Genomic DNA, 18,736 nt, shown 5'->3' with positions numbered 1-18,736 from the left:
ATCCAGATCTTCATGGAAGGTATTTTTTTTTTTTTAATTACCTAAATGCCAGTTACTGGGTGGGAAAATAGCTCTTAACTGCAGATTTGTTGGTAAATTTCTTGGGAAAAGCTAAAGAGAGGACCTATAGGTCGATACAGAACAAAATCATCTAATAAAGGACATGTCCTGTATATACAGGATGCCTGGCAACTTGGTCACCCGTATTTTGGTAGCCGAGTGAGACTGTCCCAAGACACTCCCACACGTGCGGGTCCTCGGAGGGGAGAGGGCTTCGGACGGCCGGACGGAAACCGCAGCTTTCCTAAGGGGGGCCCAGCTTGCGACCCCCGGAGGGTGCTGGGCTTGGGGCTCTGAGCGGCGGCAGCCGGGAGCCGTCCTCCGCACAGCAGCGCAGCGGGGCGACCGCGCAGCACAGGCGGCCCAGAGGGTCCCCGGAGGTAGCGACGGCCGCGGCGCGGGGAGCCACCAGCCAACGAGCGCGCGGCGGGCCGGTCACGTGGGCCGGGCCGGACCACAGAGCGGCGCTGCCTCCGCGGCCTAGAGCGGCGCCGGGCGCTCGCCCTCCCTTCCGCGTCGCGGCGCACCTGGCGGCTTTTCGGCGCTGGGTCTGGGGCGGCGGGAGTCCCAGCCCGTTCGACGCCGAGGCCCGCCCGGCGTCCCTCCTCGCCGGGCCCAGTGTCGGCTCGCCCGCCGCGCTGACGCGGAGGTCGGCGTGTGGCCTGGCCGAGGCCGCCCGGGGTGGTTGCGCGGCCCCCCTCGCGGCCCCCGGCCCGGCCCCCGCCCGCCGAGGCGCGGGGCTCCGTGCTCCAGGCGGCGGTCCCGGGCGGGGCTCCGGTCAGCATCGCCCGCCGAACACCGAGTGTTTCCCCGTTAACGCGCGGCCTGGCACCTCTGCGTCCTTCTCCATTGGCTCCGTGTGGGGTCAACGTCATGGTTCCTGTAAGCGCGCTTTTAGGTTTGTTGGGACTCAGCGCTGTAGGGCTAGGATCGGTCGGCGCGCTCCGTGCGGATGGGCCCGGGCGCGCGCGGGGCCTGAGCAGGCCGGAGGAGCGTCCTGAGGGCCGGGCGGAGCCGTTCCGGAGGTCGTCGGGGCCCGTCGGCCTGGGGGGGGGGCGGGGGGCGGCGAGGGCTCTGAGGGCGCCCCCTCCGCGTGCTGGAAATGGGAGACTGGGGACGCTGCGGGCGGTTACGGTGTTGCCGGACAGGGCCGGTTGCGCTCATGGCTCTTCTCTCAGCTCCTAAGGTTCTTGCTCCTCCAAATCAAGAAGACAGTGCACGAAGCCAGGGGACATCAGCCATGCTCCAGACAACTTGGCCTCAGGTGAGCTGAGCTTCCTTGCAGTCGTTTAAAATCACGTTAGCTCTCAGGTAGGTAATCAGGAAAGGACCAAGAAGGCCTTACTTGGCCACGCTCCGATTTCCCCCTTAAGTTTATCTCACAGCTACAGCTGTCAATAGTGGTGGAGGAGAGAGGAGTTGTGTGTGTGAAAGTGATGACTGCCCGTGTGTAGGGTTACGTGGGAAAAGAGGCACCCAAGCTAAGAAATCCTCCCTGAATGTGGAAATACAGATCATGTTTTGCAAATAAAAGTTGCCTGCTGAGATCGGAGAAATTCTCTATTGAGGAAGTTGTTCTACAGATTCTAGAGGTATCACAGGGAGACCAGCATTGTTCTTTCCATAGGCAGCTTGTAAGTGCGAGGTACATAGTATTGGATGATGCAGAACAAGTTTCCTTTTCTCGTGGAAGGTACTTGCAGCAAAATGGTTTGTTAACAAATCAGTAAGTTAATTACATGTTGCTAACCTAAGTGTTTCTCAAAAGTGTGGTCCGCCTGTGGGCAGCATCAGCATCACCTGGGAGGTCTTCAGAATTGCACATTTTTGGGCCCCATCCTAGACCCAGAATCAGACTGGGGAGGAGGGAGAGTGGGACCAGGAATCTATTGTAACAGGCTCTTCAGGCGATTCTTATGCATGTACATTTTCAAATCTGAGAAGCCTTGAAGAAGCTCCCCCTCAAGGAACATGACATGAGGTTGAGACCCCAAGATGAGCTAGAAACAGTTCTGGGAAGCCCTGAAGAGAGAGCTAAAGAGCACTTTCCAGAGAGAAGGACAGCAAATGCAAAGGTCCTGAAGTCAGGGAGAAAGCTGGGTATACTCTAGAAACAGGGAGAGATCAGAGAAAGTAGTTCACTGTGCAGTAGGAGAAATAGTAACTATAAAGACTTTGATTTCTATTCTGAGTTCAGAGGGAAAGCACTAAAGGATAATTATTAAGCAGTGTAGGTGACGTGGTTGGATTTATGTGTTAAAAAAGATTTTCCAGGGCAGCCCGGGTGGCTCAGCAGTTCTGTGCCGCCTTTAGCCCTGGGCATGATCCTGGAGACCCAGGATCAAGTCCCACGTCGGGCTCCCTGCATGGAGCCTGCTTCTCCCTCTGCCTGTGTCTCTGCCCCCCTCTCTCTCTCTCTCTCTCTCTCATGAATGAGTAAATAAAATCTTAAAAAAAAAAAAAAAAAAGGTTTTCCAGGGTTTGGCTGGCTAAGTTGGTAGAGCATGCAACTCTTGATCTCAGTGTCGAGAGCTCAAGCCCCATGTTAGGTGTAGAGATTACTTAAAAAAAGGGGGGGGGGGCGGGCACCTGGGTGGCTGTTTCAGCATTTGCCTTTGGCTCAGTTGGTGATCCCAGGGTCCTGGAATCAAGTCCTGCATCAGGCTCCTCAGGCGGAGTCTGCTTCTCGCGCTGCCTGTGTCTCTGCGTCTCTCTGTGTGTCTCTCATGAATAAATAAATAAAATTTTGGGCAGCCCTGGTGGCTCAGCGGTTTAGCGCCACCTTCAGCCCAGGGCGTGATCCTGGGGTCCCGGGATCGAGTCCCAAGTCAGGCTCCCTGCATGGAGCCTGCTTCTCCTGCTGCCTGTGTCTCTCTCTCTCTATGTCTCTTATGAATAAATAAAATCTTTAAAAATAAATAAATAAATAAATAAATAAATAAATAAATAAATAAATAAATAAATAAAATCTTTTTAAAAAAAAAAAAGGTTTTTCCAGCCCCAGTGGTTTTAGTTGCAAGTCAGGCTCCCTGCATGGAGCCTGCTTCTCCTGCTGCCTGTGTCTCTCTCTCTCTATGTCTCTTATGAATAAATAAAATCTTTAAAAATAAATAAATAAATAAAATCTTAAAAAAAAAAAAAAAGATTTTTCCAGCCCCAGTGGTTTTAGTTGTAGAAGGGTGTGGTGAGTCAGTTACAAGCATATTTTAGTCCCATAAGAGATTAAGTATTGTCCTTTCTTTTTTTTTTTTTAAATTGGCTTTATTTTCAGACAAGTTTTGGGTTCATAGTAAAATGGAATAGAAAGCACAGTTTCCATACACACCCTACCTCCATATATGCATAACCTTCCCCCATTGCCTTTTTTTTTGTAAAGTTTTGTTTATTAAGTAAACTCCACTCAGGTTCAAACTCAGGATCCGGAGATCAGTAGTCCCATGCTCTACAGACTGAGCCAGCCAGGCACCCTAATTTTTTTTTTTTCTTTTTGAGTGTAGTCGACACACAATGTTACATTAGTTGGAGTGTAACATTTGATAAGTTTAGCGATTTGATGAGTTTATACATTATGCTTCTCACCACAAGCATGATTATCATCTTTCATCCTCTAACACTGTTACAGTGATATTCATTATATTCTTTATGCTGTGCCTTTTATTCCTGATTTACTCATTCTACAACTGGAAACCTGTGTCTGCCACTCCCCTTCTCCCATTTTGCCCACCCCACCGCCACTCTGTGCAACCCTCAGTTCTCTGTATTTACAGAACTGATTCTTTTTGCTTATTAATTTTTTTTAGATTCCACATATGAATGAAATTATATAGTGTTTGTCTTTCTCAGTCTGAATTTTTTTTTTTTTTTCAGTCTTGAGTTATTTTGTTAGCATAGTTCTCGGTAGGTTCATCCATGTTGTTACAAATGACACAATCTGATCCTTTTTTTATGGCTGCAAAATATTTCACTGTGTGTGTGTGTGTATGTGTATATATATATATATCTGTCTCGTCTCACGTGTATCTTCCTTATCCATTTGTTTATTGATGGAAACTTAGGTTGATTCCATTATCATGGCTATTTAAATAATGCTGCATTAAACATAGAGTTGCATGTATCTTTTTGAATTCGTGTTTCTTTTTTCTTTGGCTAAATATCCAGTAGTGCAATTATTGGATCATATGGTATTCTGTTTTTAATTGAGAAACTTCCATCCTGTTTTCCACAGTGGTCATACCAATTTACATTCCCACCCACAGTGCACTAGGGTTCCTTTTTCTCCGCATCTTCACCCACACTTACTATTTCTTGTCTTTTTTATTTCAGCCATTCTGACAGGTGTGAGGTGATACTTCATTTTGGTTTTGGTTTGCATCTTCCTGATGGTGATTGATGCTGAGCATTTTTTCATGTGTCTATTGGCCACCTGTATGTAGGTCTTTGGGGGAAATGTCTATTCAAGTCCTCTGCCCATTTTTAAATCAGATTGTTTTTTGGTGTGCTTTTTTTGGTGTTGAGTTGTATAAGTTCTTTGTATTTTTTAGATATTAAGTCCTTATTGGATATATTATTTGTAAATATCTTCTCCCATTTAATAGGTTGCCTTTTTGTTTTATTGCTGGCTTCCTTTGCTGTGCAAAAGCTTTTTAGTTTGGTGTAGTCCTAATAGTTTATTTTTGCTTTTGTTTCCCATGCCTTAGAAGACACATCTAGAAAAATGTTGCTGTGCCTGATGTCAGAAAAACTACTGCGTGTGTTCTCTCCAGGAATTTTTATAGTTTCAGGTCTCATATTTAGGTCTTTAATCCATTTTGAGGTTTTTGTTTGTTTTTTTTTTTTTTGATACGTAAGAAAGTAGTCCAATTTCATTCTTCTGCATATAGTTGTCCAGTTTTCCCAGCACCATTTATTGAATGTCTCTTCCCCCATTGTATATTCTTGCCTCCTTTGTCACAGATTAATTGATCAGATAAGTGTGGATTTATTTCTGGACTCCATTTTGTTTCATTGATTTGTGTGTCTAGTTTATGCCACTACCATACTGTTTGGATTACTACAACTTTGTAGTATATCTTGAAATCTGGAATTGTGACACCTCCAGCTTTGTTTTTCTTTTTCAAGATTGCTTTGGCTATTCAGTCTTCCCCATAATCAACATCTGCCGTCAGACTGGTAATTTTGTTAAAATTGGTAAACCCATACTGACACATCACAATCACCCAAAGTCTACATTAGGGTTCACTCTTGGTGTTCAACATTCTGTGGGTTACAAATGTATAATGACATGTATCCATCATTATAGAATCATACAGCGTATTATTATAGAATCATACAGGATATTTTCATGGTCCTGAAAATCCTCCACGCTGTTCATCCCTATCTCCTTGGCAATCTTTTTACTATCTTCTTCATAGTTCTGTTATGTAATTGGAATCAGGAAGTATGTAGCTTTTTCAGATTGATTTATTTGATTTGGTTACATGCATTTAAGTTTCCTCTATCATTTTGCATGGTTTGGTAGTATAATTCTTTTCAGTGCTGAATAACATTCCATAGTCTCTGGATGTACCACAGTTTATCCGTTCACCTCTACTGAAGGACATCTCCAAGTTTTGGCAATTATGAATAAAGCTATTACAAACCTCTGTGTGCAAGTTTTTATATAGATAAAAATTTTCAGCTCATTTGGGAAGATCCCAAGGAGAATGATTGCTGGATCATATGGTAAGGGTATGTGTAGTTTTATAAGAAACTGCCAAGGGATCCCTGGGTGGCTTAGTGGTTTAGTGCCTGCCTTCAGCCCAGGGCATGCATGATCCTGGAGTCCTGGGATCGAGTCCCACATCAGGCTCCCTGCATGGAACTTGCTTCTCCCTCTGCCTGTGTCTCTGCCTCTGTCTCTCTGTGTGTGTGTCTTATGAATAAATAAATAAATTCTTTAAAAAAGAAAGAAAGAAAGAGCCAAACTTTCTTTGAAAGAAAGAAAGAAAGAAAGAAAGAAAGAAAGAAAGAAAGAAAGAAAAGAAAGAAAGAGCGAGCCAAACTGCCTTTCAAAGTGGCTGTGCAATTTTGCATTCCTATCTGTAATAAATGAGATTTCCTGTTGCTCCACTCCTCACCAGCATTTGGTGTTGTCAGTGTTCTAGATTTTGGTCATTCTAGTGGTATCAGTGTTTTAATGTACATTTACTTGTCGACATATGATATAGAACATCTTTTCATATACCTGTGTGCCATCTGTACATCTTTGTGAGATGTGTCTTCTGGTCTTTTGCACATTTTTTAATGGGGTTGTTTGTTACCTTTGAGATTTAAGAGTTCTTTGTATACTTTGGTTAAGCCCTTTATCAAATAGGTCCTTTCAGCTATTTCTCCCTGTTGATGGCTTGTTTTCTTATTTATTGTATTATTCTATTTTTTTCTTTCACTTTTTAAAAGGAAGATGTTTCATTTAGTGCAATACACCTAAAAGGAAATCACAATACAGTGAACGATTCAAATCAAGGCTTTGGAATTTCATACAAACACCAAGATCAAAATCCTGAAGTATTGATATTGCATCTCACAACTTCCCCATTAATTTTTAAAAAGCTTACATTTAAATGCCTGAGACTAGAATTAACAAACATATCAAATGTTTCAACTGTAGACACAGATCCCATATTGCGTTTCACACAAAAACCATGTCTTTAAGTGTGCATCCAGTATTCAGTGTAATGTGGCATAAGAGCAACATTTAATATAATTTCACTGCATTAAACTAAATACACTTAGCTGTTTATTTACATCCTACAGTACCTATGAGAGAAGCTGTTTAACCGTTACAGTGTATCCAATTGTTCTCTTAGATGAATGTCCCTGTTCAAAAGAGTGAGCACAAATCTGAAGTATTGGCCTTTTATTTTTTTTATTATTATTTTAAAAATTTCTTTATTCATGAGAGACACAGAGAAAGAGAGAGAGAGAGAGGCAGAGACACAGGCAGAGGGAGAAGCAGGCTCCATGCAGGGAACCCAACATGGGACTCGATTCCTCTTGATCCCGGCTCTCTAGGATCGCCCTGGGCTGAAGGCAGCACTAAACCGCTGAGCCACCCGGACTGCCCAAGTATTGGCCTTTTAATGTAGAGTTTAATTCCTGTTCATCTTTTTTTTTTTTTTTTTTTTCAAAATTTCTTCAAAACATTTGGGTAGTCTTCCACACTTACTTTTCCAGGTAATACTATTATTATTATTATTATTTATTATTATTACTATTATTAAAAGTAGGGTCCACATCCAATGTGGGGCTTGAATTCATAATCCTGAGATCAAGAGTCCTGTGCAGCATGGATTGAGCCGCCCAGATGTCATTGACTTTTTTGGTGGGAGCATGGATATTATTGAATTCCTAGACATAATTGGACATAACTGTTTACAAATTTGATTCTTCCGACTCAGAAACACTATTTCTCCCATATTCACTTTCTATTGTGTTCATCTGGGCCTTGCACATTTTTGTAAGGTCTAGTCTTAGCTGTATGAATGGCATCTTATTTTCTCCCATTTTATCTTTTTTAATATTTTATTTTATTTTATTTTTATTTTTTTATTTTTCAAAGATTTTATTTATTTATTCATGAGGGACACAGAGAGAGAGGCAGAGACACAGGCAGAGGGAGAAGCAGGCTCCATTCTGGGAGCCCGACATGGGATTCGATCCCGGGACCCCAGGACCACGCCCTGGGCCAAAGGCAGGCACCTAACCGCTGAGCCACCCAGGGATCCCCTAAGATTTTATTTTTATGTCCTCTCTACACCCTCTGTGGGGCTGGAACTCACAACCCCAAGATCAAGAGTCACGTGCTTTATCAGCTGAGCCAGCCAGGCATCCCCCATTTTATCTTTAATTGTTATGGTATTTAGGAAAGCTAGTGATTCCAGTTTACTTACCCTATATCTAGCTAACTTATTGAGTTATTTTGTCAGTTCTAAATATTTTCCATTTATTTCGTTGGCTCTTGGATATTTTTAGGCAGATAGTTACTTCATATGCAAGTAAAGATATTTCTGCTCATTTCTTGGATTTGTACTCCTTGTTTACACTCTTTTGCAAAAAGATATTTGGGGTTTTTTCTGACTATAAGTTTAAAAAAATTTATTTATGCTCAAACCTTTTTTGGAATTCATTTAGCAGATTTATATTAAGCATTTAGTATCTGCCAGGCACTGGATCACTGTGTTATAGTGAACCGGTTATTGAACAAAGCAGAGTCCTTGCCTCATGGACCTTTGTTCTGCTGGAGGGAGATGGATAATGAACTAATTTGTTGAATGATCAGAAAGACTAAGGAGAAAAATAAGGTGAACATGGGAACCCACCCACAGGAGGAAAAAAAAAAAGTATTTTTGCAACCTGACTACCTTAAAGCAATAAGTGTTCCTTCAATTATAGGCATTTTTTTTTTTTCTTTTTTCAGACTCTGGAACCCTGGGAATATTTGCTGGTGGGGAAGAAGGATAGTAGGGGAGGAAGAGATTGGTGGTGGCAGGCTGGGAGGAGGAGGAGGTTGTAAGAGTAGCCCAGGAGACATTAGGAAGTAAGGTCTGACTTGCTGTAAGTGGAGGTGAACTTTGGCTCACCTATGATCCTGTGGCTGGTGTCCTCAGAGACTTTACCACCTTGTTGAATCAGTAAGTACTTCCAGGACATCATGGTTCTGTCTAGTGTTGGGATTTTTGTGTCAGACTATTTTGGGGGCCCTTTGTACCTTGTCATTGCCTAGTTTAAAGGTCAGCTCTTGTTCTGAGGAGTGTCCACATTTGTACTTTTTCTTTTAGTGTCTCCTTTTGAACTGAGTTCCCTAACTGTTGTTTTAAAAGGACACCCTCATGGGGTGCCTGGGTGGCTCAGTTGGTTAAGTGTCTGACTCTTGGTTTCGGCTCAGGTCATGATCTCAGGGTCATGAGATTGAGCCCAGCATTGGGCTCCACACTCATTGTGGAGCCTGCTTAGGATTCTCTCTTTCTTCCCTCTCCCCTTCCCCCCTAGCTGCTCTCTCACTCTCTCTCTAAAAAAATAAAATAAAATGGGACACTCATAAGGATCTGAGTGTAGAGCAGCCATGAACACTGTGAGTGCCATCGTTTATCCTTGCGATACATTTCTTCCTGGCTTCCTCCAAGAGCAGTTACAGTAGCCTTCCCTTCTGCCCGGCCCCAGTGCTGACCCCACTGCAAGGCTGTTGCCCTGAGAGACAGTGGCACACAGAGTTAGGGGCTTAGCTGAGCCCCTCTTGGTAGGTGTTTTCATTTCTGGCTGCTAGAAGAACAAAGCTGACTGCATAAGGTACTGAATATCTCCTAGGATGTGGATTCTGGGGGAGCATCAGGGTGAGAAGGCACAGAAGTCATGAAACTTCTTCCAATGTGAGAATCTAGTTTTTGTGGTCTATACTATCCTGACTGTAGAAGCAGAGGAAGTAGCCAGTGGACACTCCCATGGAAGATTCAGGGGCTCTGGTTTCCAGGGTGGTATGTGACGTTTTAAAATAGCTGACCCTTTAGTCCACATTGGGGGAAGGAGCCCTGTGGCTTGGAGGGAGCATGGTAAAGATGGATTGACAGGTGCTGTTGGGAGTTACGAATTTGAGACACTGTTCTTCAAAGATGGGACAACACCAGGTCATGATGAGGATCAGGGGTGAGCCCAGTAATGGGAGGCAGCTTGGTGTGTGGAAAGAGCCCAGGTTTACTGTTTGATGGATCTGGCTGAAATCCCAGATCAATCAGTTCTTTCTGTGTGGTCCTGGGCAAAGTAATCCTTCTGAACCTTAGTTTCATCATGTGAAAATGGCACTAATAATTCCTACTTCATATATGTAAGATGAAAGGAAATACATGGGTGCCTGGGTGGCTCAGTCAGTTACGTGTCCCAACTCTTGACTTCAGCTCAGGTAATGATCTCAGGGTCCTTGGATTGAGCCCTGCATTGGGCTCTGCGCTCAGCGGAGTCTGTTTGAGATTTTCTCCCTCCCTCTGTCTCTCTCTGTACCTCCTGCTTGTGCTCTTTTCTTCTGTCTCTGTCTCTCTCTCTCTCTCTCTCTCACACACACACACACACACACACACACACATATCAATCAATCAATCCATCAGTCTTTAATAAAAAAGATGAAATACCTGTCCTAAAAGTACTTACCTAAGAGCCTGGTGCCTAGTGCTTAACTAATAAGTATTAACTCCCTTCACCCTTGGGGACACAGAAGGCTGCAGGGGGAGGCAGAGAGGGGCCCATCTTGGCAGGTGGGGTGGAGCTCAAGACTGGGGGATGGATCTGTATCCAGAGACAGGGCACTTCTAGCTTTCTTTGAAGATAAGTGGTTCAGAGAAGAAGCCAGAAAAGGCAAGCTGCAGGTTTCCTTCAAGAGAGCTTTCTGATAAAGTAAGAAGGTAGAAAAAATTTGGAGTAGCTCCTACCTTTAAGGAGTAGCTCTTCTGCACTAGTGGAAATGTTGGGGAAGACCAAGGAGGTGCTAGGTGCAGGGGTGCGTGTGTACTTTGGACAGGTGGAGACAGGGTGAATGGCAGTGGTCGGCAGCAGTCTCCATTGGCTGATGTATAGAAAATAGAGTGACGGGATTGTGGAGTACAAGAGGGTAGGAGATGCCATAGGGACAGAGTCAGGAACATGGGGGTTGATGCAGTGACCAGGGAGAGAGCCCCAGCTGCCAGGCTATGAGATTGGGATGACAGCTTTGGGGCCTCAGAACCATGCAGATGGAAGAGTGTTGGGGTTCTCCCTTTGGAAGTGGGAACATTGGCTGAGGGCTTGCCGCTTTGGGCTGCTGGGTGCTCTTTTCACTAGAGCCGACCTTCCAGGAGGCTCAGAGTTGGAGACCCTGGCAGGTCTACCTTGACCCTGTAACTCAGGCCTCTCTCCTGCCCTCACATGGGGCTTGAGCAGGAGCCTGTTGTTTCAGGAGCCAGTGACCTTTGAGGATGTGGCCGTGTACTTCACCCAGAGTCAGTGGGCCAGCCTGGACCATGCGCAGAGGGACTTGTACCGGGAGGTGATGCTGGAGAATTATGCTAATGTGGCTTCCTTGGGTAAGGACTCTATCTCTGGTCCTTTGTGATAGTTTGACCTCTTCCTCAGATGCTCTGGGGCTTCCAGAAGTCCTTAGGTTTGATGACTTCAGAAGTTATTTCTGTAGTCACCAGCCTCTGGAGATGCTGGGTGAGGAAATCCCTGGTTCCCTCTGGTTTTGAAATCAGATTTCTCCCCACATTCCGGAGAAGGACATGGTTCTGGGCCCTGAGGGAGAGGACTCTTCCTGGTGCACTAGGAGAGCCCTCGGTTCTTCCATGTTGCCAGTGTTGTGGGGATACTGGTCCTCCCCCAGTGCGGGAGTCTCCCCGGATATCAGGACCTGTGTTCTTCCTGAGGGCATCTCTTTAGGTCAGGGCGAGATTGCAGTTTCTTCCTGAGGAGAATGGCTATCTCCTTGGCCTTGCCTTGGACCATAGTTTGGAGCTCTTCCTCAGAACCCCTTGGTCTCCTGGGCATTTCATCCCATCCCCCTTCTCCTCCCCCTCGTCCCCTTCCCTCCCTCCTTCCCCCTGCCAGCCTATTGTGAGGTGGGCCGAGATGGATCTCAGGAAAGCTCTGGAAGTCTTCCTTCAACTTGTTTTTCCTTTTTCTTGCTGGAGGAGCATTTCCATTCCCCAAACCTGTTCTGGTCTCCCAGCTGGAGAGAGGGGAAGCACCATGGGGCCCAGATCCCTGGGAAGCAGAGGTTGTGAGATGCATCAGTCCAGGTGAGTAAGAGAACCTAGCGGTTTTTGGTTTTGCCTTCCCAGGTTATTAAAAATGTTCCTTCTGCAGCAGAGAACATGGCTCCCTGTCGTTTATAAGGCATTCAATGCACTCTTTGACCTCTGCCCAGTTCCAGCCCTGAGCCTGGGGAAGACCAGTCCCTAGGGGTGCATGGCCACTCACCTCCCACAGAAAAGCTGTGACCTAGTAGCTCCTAAACCACCTCTTTTCTTACTTAGGGGAAATACTTAGTTTTACGCCAATTTCATTTGAAAAAGTAGGTTTCAGCCATACTTTGAGAAAAGTATGATTCTATGGGTCAAACTGATTTATTTGTGCCACAGCTATGCGTTTTGTTTTTAGGCCTTCAGCAATGAAGCAAATGCCTTTAATTTGCCTTTTTAGTGTTTGAGTCACCTAAAAGTTCTATATGCCATAATCTTTAGGTCTTACATTATATCTGTCTTAGTCTTACATACAGATGGAAAGGCAGGAACTGTTGCCCATCACTGCACCCAACATACACAGACACACACATATGCAAGCACACACATACCAACACACACAAGCACACATGAATACACATATGCACACACCCAACACCAGTAGCCTAAAGTTTTCCTGAGACTGCTCACCAGTCCTGGGGGCTCTTGATTACGTCAGTTTTCTTTCTTTAGGAAGAAAGTTTCCATATAGGAAAATTGATTTTGTAAAGAGTGGTTCTTTTAGCAGAAATATGCTCCAGTTGAATCATCTATGTACCAGCTGACTTTCTGAAAGAATCTTTTATCTTAGGAGATTATGTGCAATATTTATTTGTTTTAGAGAGAGAATGAGAAGTGGGGGAGGGAGAGAAAGAGTGGGGGAGAGAGAGAGAGAAAGAAAGAAAGAATCCTCAAGCCGACTCCATGCGGAGTGCGGAGCCCAATGTGGGGCTTGATCCTACAACCTGGAGATTATACCTGAGCGGAAATCAAGAGTCAGACACTTAACTGACTATACCACCCAGGTGCCCCATGTGGAATATTTAAAAATAAAATCATTGGGCCATTATTTAGAATTTAGGATGGCTTCCTGGTTTATGGCAGGGGTGGGGCATTGAGATGCAGTATTTTTGAGTTTGGTTTGCAGCCTGCTAGACCCCTGCTAGTGTGAGAGCTATTCATCTCTTCTTCCCAGGAGTACGGATTTCCTTTCCTTTTTGGGGTCTCTCTCTCTCCCTTTCTTTCTCTTTCGAAAATTTTGCCTTTTTTGCTGATTCCTCTTATCTCTTCCATTCTGTTTTTCTCTTTTTCTCCCTGCTGCCTTCTTTCCTTTCCATTCTGGAAGGTGTCATCGTGCTCCTTTCACCTGCCTTAGTCCACTTCCCAGCCTTCCTCATTAGAGGTGCTTCTGGTCTGTTCCTAGTGTCTTCCTCCTCTACCTGTAGATGATCGTTTTTCTTTTTCTCTCTTATCCTCCTGTGTGGATGGTTGTAGCCACTTCGTGAGTATGTTTTTCAAAATCACATTCTACAAGAGAAGACGGGAGCCCGGGATCCTGTTTTCCTTCCAGGTCAGTAACTTGGAAAACTTGTGGTTTCTTTGGGCAGGTGGTGAGTCCTGGATCAAGAAAGAGGAGCCTGCTGTAAAGCAGGAAGCAGCTGAAGAGGCAGAGTTGCACAGAACGCTCGGAGGAGGACTTCTCAGAAATGTTTCCCAGCACTTTGACTTTAAAAGCAAGGCCACATGGCAGACTTTCAGTCTGAATCCGAATCTGATACTTCGGGGTGGAATGAAGTTCTATGAATGTAAAGAATGTGGGAAAATCTTCAGATATAACTCGAAGCTTATTCGGCACCAGATGAGTCATACTGGGGAAAAGCCCTTCAAGTGTAAGGAATGTGGCAAAGCTTTTAAGTCCAGCTATGACTGTATTGTACATGAGAAGAATCACATCGGGGAAGGGCCCTATGAATGTAAGGAGTGCGGCAAAGGTTTGAGTTCCAACACAGCCTTGACTCAGCATCAGAGGATCCACACTGGAGAGAAGCCGTATGAATGTAAGGAGTGTGGAAAGGCCTTCCGTAGAAGCGCAGCTTATCTTCAGCATCAGAGATTGCACACTGGAGAGAAACTCTATAAATGCAAGGAGTGTTGGAAAGCTTTTGGGTGTAGGTCACTTTTTATCGTCCATCAGAGGATTCACACAGGGGAGAAGCCATACCAGTGTAAGGAGTGTGGCAAGGCATTCACTCAGAAGATAGCTTCCATCCAGCATCAGAGAGTCCACACTGGAGAGAAGCCCTATGAGTGCAAGGTGTGTGGGAAAGCATTCAAATGGTACGGCAGTTTTGTTCAGCACCAGAAACTGCACCCCATGGAGAAGAAGCCTGTCAAGGTTCTTGGGCCATCGCTGATGGGTCCCCCATGCCCCTCTTCAGCCTTCTCTGCTGCTCCTATCCAGGGCCCGTGCTCTGCTCCCACTGTGGCCGTGCCTTCACTGACCTTTCCACATGCTGTACTTATTCCTACCTCTGGACCTTTGTTCATGCTACTGCCCGCATCTGGAATGCCGTCTTCACCTGTCCAAATAGTGCACGTCTTCCAGGGCCTTCCTCCCACTGTGAAGCCTTCCCCAGTTATTCTAGCCCCTTCCCCTCATCCCTCATGAGCTTTATCTCAGCACTCCTCCAGCTCTTAGGCCCAGCCGACTGTCAGCTTCACTTGAGTTTCATTTGTATATTTTGTCTTCACCTTACACTCCTCACAATTGTTTCAGCGTAAGCTCCATTATAATCTATATATATTGAAAGACCGTGTTGTTGTATTTCCGTCTGGGTAGAAAGTGCAACTATCTGACCTTTGCACCAGTCTCTTTCAGGCTTGAACAGTAATGGCTGAATCTGCCCTGTGAGGATGTGGGTGTTGGAAGTGCTGGCAGGACACTTGGTTGCATTAGAGTGTCTGCGGGAGAGCCCATCCTTGCACGGGGCCTTTGTGGTTAGAGCCAAGCGGCTTGGGGGAAGCAGGAGAGCTGTGCAGGAACTGGAGGGGATGGCAGGGTGGGGTGCGGAAGGAGAGCACCAGCAACCGCTTTCAGCAGCAGACTCAGAAATTACTGTGGATTGTTCAGTGGGCTAAGGTGACGTCAATGCAGTTGAAGTCATGTTGCCCTTGGTATGGATCATTGAGGATCTTCAGCTGTGTATGCAAAAGAGCATGAGAAATAACCAGTGAACAACTATATGCAGTGATAACAATTATTTATGCAATTGATAGCAGTTATGTCTTTGAACACTGTGTTTTTTTCTTTAGTTTTGCTCTTGATATCTAGATTTTTTTTTTTATCTTTGATTTCCTAAGTAAATATACACCAAAGTATTCATCTTTGTTCCCTGTGCTGTGTACATTTTTCTCAGTGGGCAGTCTGGTTTTCTGTTTGCAGGCATTGGCTTCAACATTTTATGTTCTCCGGATAGTATGGATTGTGAATAAGAATATGGCGAATTACGAAAGAAAGAGCATCAGTGTAAAGCCAACTTGGGGAAAATTTGAATAAGTTTCTGAATTATTTTTTAGGAATAGAGGGAGCTGTGTCACCACACAGCTAAATGGCGGCTAACCTGTGATAGGTCTGGGAAGCAGAATTTTGGATTGCTTTTATTTTTGACCTTGATGGGAATCTTTTACAACTATGCAAAGGACTATGTGAGCAATTTCTTTTCTTTTTTTAATTAAAAAAAATCTATTTATTAGAGCGAGAGAGAGAGAGAGAGAATGAATGGGGGAAGGGGGGTACAAGGAGAGAAAGAAGCAGACTTGCTGCTGAACAGGGAGCCTGACACGGAGCTTGATCTCAGGACCCTGGAATGATGAACTGAGCCAAAGGCAGATGCTTAACAGAGGAGCCACCCAGGTGCTCTGAAGCGATTTCTGAAAAAAGAATCTGAGTCCTTCATTATCAGCATTGATATAAAGTGACTCTTTAAACATTGGGCCATACATTTTATTCTTTTAAGTTGCTTTTGCTACCTAGATATTTCTCCACAGCAATTAACAGAAAAACCTTTAAATTAGTGGTTCTTACACTTTACCATGCATCTGAATAACCTGGTCTGAAAAGAGTAATTTTCTGGCCGAACTCCCAGAACTTCTGATTTTGGTATCTATGGTCATACCTAGACATACATTGAAAGAAACTCTGAGCACAAAGTGGCTATGGGCTGTTGGAGGCATGTATTTATACAGGGTTTGGGAGGGAACACCTTACTGTACAGTGGATCTTCATGAGAGAGATCTCTAAAAGCAGTGTGGTTTAGAAGCAGAGAGAAAAGCAATTGAAACATGGCCAATAGGAAAGAAAGAAAGGGGCAAAGAGGTCTGAGGTGGCTATGAGGCGTTCTAGAGTTCTCCACTGCCAGAGGCTTATGGGGGTTGAAAACAGACTACCTTTTGCTATTTGCCTGTTGACTGAAATAATGAAGAAATATTTTCTTACTAGAAAGTTAATTCCCCTCCAAGGAGCTCTTGGGTTAAAGAGAGCACAAATTGGCTGTAATGGATGCTCAGGAACTGAACAGTAAGAACAGGATGCAGCAGCTGTCTAGGATGTAGCAAAAGGTGGTACTCAGAGCAGTATTTACAAGCTTGGATGCATCCCTTAGAAGATGAGTTTGAAACCTTGGTAGTTCAGGAGGCTGGAGATGGTGTTTGGTGGTGGGAAACAAATTCACTACAAACTAAAGACAAGAAAACAGACCAAGAAATCCAAAGCATAGTTGGCAAAAATAAGATCTACAACAGACTTTTTGGTGAAAATGGTGGTTGGACATGTTAGCATTCATGCCCTCCTGAAACTCCACTAAAACAGTAAAAGATTAAAGACCAGCTTACAAGGATGATGAAAATATGACGTGAGGGATAGCAGTTTAGCACCTGCCTTTGGAAGCCCAGTGTGTGATCCTGGAGTCCCAGGATCAAGTCCCGCATCAGGCTCCCTGCATGGAGCCTGCTTTTCCCTCTACCTGTGTCTCTGCCTCTCTGTGTCTCTCATGAATAAAGAAATAAAATCTTTAATAAAAAAAATATGATGTGAATAGCTTGGAAACTGGAAGGTGATGAAGAGTTGTAACTTTGAACAGTCACCCCAAGGAAGCTGAGCAGCCATCTTATGTGGCAGATTTCCCACTTAGGAGACTTAGGAGTTGAAAATTCAGGTTTCTGTGGGAATAGAGGATGCCGGTGGGGGTAGGAACAGGAGAATTTACTGAGTCTTTACCAAGTACTTAGATTCGGTCACCTCCCCTATCTCTCTGTTCACTGGAGCAATAAAACGGGTTTTAGAGGTCAGGGGTACCATGCTGAATGTCAGGTCCTTGTCCCTCTCCCTCTGCTTCTATCCAGAATGCTCCCAACTAGACTTGGGTACCTTCGCAGCTAGAAATCAGAAGAACTTTGAGAGATGAATCAAGAGAAAAATGATACATCTTGGATTCCTCAATGAAATGGCTCTCCAGAGATGTTCCAACTGTGCACATAATGCTTCTTAGCCTGGCTCCCCCACTCCTTTAGCCTCTTATTTATTTTTAAAGATCTTATTTATTTGGGGCACCTGAATGGCTCAGTGGTTGAGTGCCTACCTTTGGCTCAGGTGGTGATCCTGGGGTCCTGGGATTGAGTCCCACATTGGGTTCCCCATAGGGAGCCTCCCTCTGCTTGTGTCTCTCATGAATAAATAAAATCTTAAAAAAAAAATTTTATTCTAAGAGCATGAACTTCTGGAGTAGGGGGAGGGCAGAAGCAAAGGGAGAGAGAATCCCAAGCAGACTCCAGTAGAGTGCTGGAGCCTAACAATGCTTGACCCCACGACCCGAACTGGTGAGCTGGCTTCACAATGCTCGACTGAGTCACCCAGGTGCCCCTCCCCTAGCCAGCCTTTTAGCGTTCCATTCTTAGATATAATCTAATAGCCAAGGATAGGAAAGAGGCTGGAGCGAGGATAAGGAAAGTCCGCTTGAAGTAGACTATGGTGGGAAGAAGAAAATTTATGCTAAGGTTAGAGAAGAGGTTCGCATCTATGAAGCAAAAGGCTGCTCTTAAAGAGGAAAATTCAGAGACCTCTTGAAAACTGAAAGTTGAAATCAGAAATGAGACTTAGAATAAGCACTTGAAATCACCCAGATTCCCTAGCAAAAAGAGGGGGAGTGCAGGTGACCTAACAGGCATTAGGGGAATCCAGAAGCAAATCCTAAAAGCTTCTGGGAGATTTTTCTAGAATCCAAGCTTAGGGTTCTGTGCCTTCAGCAGCACGTGCTAAGGAGCTTCAAGTGCTTGGAGTTAAGTTACCTCACTTGAGGCCTCCATGCCTCTCCTGGCAGCAGTGAAGAGGGACTCCAGCCCCACACCCCCATCTACCATGCTCCCACCTCGATCTTCCTGGCCTTCTAGTCCTGAGCCTTGGGGTAGTCTTTGCATACACCTCACGTTTATCTGGGTCCCACAAGGAGCCCTGACCTCCCAGGATAACCCCCGTCTCCTGCACATTTAATCCTCAGCATCTCTGCATTCCCTCTTTTGTCTTCAACTGTTACCTCCTCAGCTCCTGGAAACTTTATCTTGTTCTGCTCTCTGAAATGGCCAGTGCCGTGGTAGTCCCCTCTATGCTAAAGCCACCTGCACACTGACTTTTCCTTTGTCCTCTCATCGGAACCTGCCTGTCCCTTGAAGATGCTGCTGCCCAGCACCCCCTGACAGGGCAGTCCCCTTTTTTACACAGTGCTGGTACCAGGTATCTTGGATCCTCTGTTTCTCTTTGCCAGTTCCAGACCATTCTGCGCCCCTTCCCTTTGCTAAAAACCTCCTTTGAATCTCACGTCTTTGGGCTCTACTGCTGGACTTCTGGG

General features: G+C 45.0%; 1 protein-coding gene across 4 annotated transcripts; it reads left to right on the top strand.

Moving 5' to 3' along the window:
• On the top strand, nt 1–15,224 carry ZNF621 (zinc finger protein 621). 4 transcript variants are annotated; one of them, XM_072793239.1, is made up of 5 exons: nt 1–19; nt 1,239–1,324; nt 11,018–11,145; nt 11,746–11,855; nt 13,445–15,224. In XM_072793239.1, exons 1-5 carry the CDS (start codon nt 13–15, stop codon nt 14,503–14,505), a joined length of 1,392 nt encoding a protein of 463 aa, XP_072649340.1. In that variant the 5' UTR covers nt 1–12; the 3' UTR covers nt 14,506–15,224. The 4 variants fall into 4 exon arrangements, with proteins under 4 accessions (XP_072649340.1, XP_072649341.1, XP_072649339.1 ...); XM_072793240.1 differs by lacking the exon at nt 1–19 and adding an exon at nt 756–942; XM_072793238.1 differs by lacking the exon at nt 1–19 and adding an exon at nt 756–958 and having other exon boundaries at nt 11,018–11,144; nt 11,751–11,855.
• The last annotated feature ends 3,512 nt before the right edge of the window (nt 15,225–18,736 follow it).

The sequence above is a fragment of the Canis lupus genome, chromosome 22, assembly GCF_048164855.1.
Source record: "Canis lupus baileyi chromosome 22, mCanLup2.hap1, whole genome shotgun sequence".
Classification (NCBI taxonomy): domain Eukaryota; kingdom Metazoa; phylum Chordata; class Mammalia; order Carnivora; family Canidae; genus Canis; species Canis lupus.
Note: the sequence above shows the minus strand (reverse complement) of the source record. Positions and strands in the feature narration are given on the sequence as shown.

Excerpts from the sequence above, each read along its gene's own strand:
- ZNF621 (XM_072793237.1), top strand. The coding sequence starts at position 934 with ATGGTTCCTGTAAGCGCGCTTTTAG. Across the intron at positions 959-1,238 it reads TCCTGTAAGCGCGCTTTTAG|CTCCTAAGGTTCTTGCTCCT; the intron begins GTTTGTTGGGAC and ends CTCTTCTCTCAG. Across the intron at positions 11,856-13,444 it reads TGTGAGATGCATCAGTCCAG|GTGGTGAGTCCTGGATCAAG; the intron begins GTGAGTAAGAGA and ends TTCTTTGGGCAG.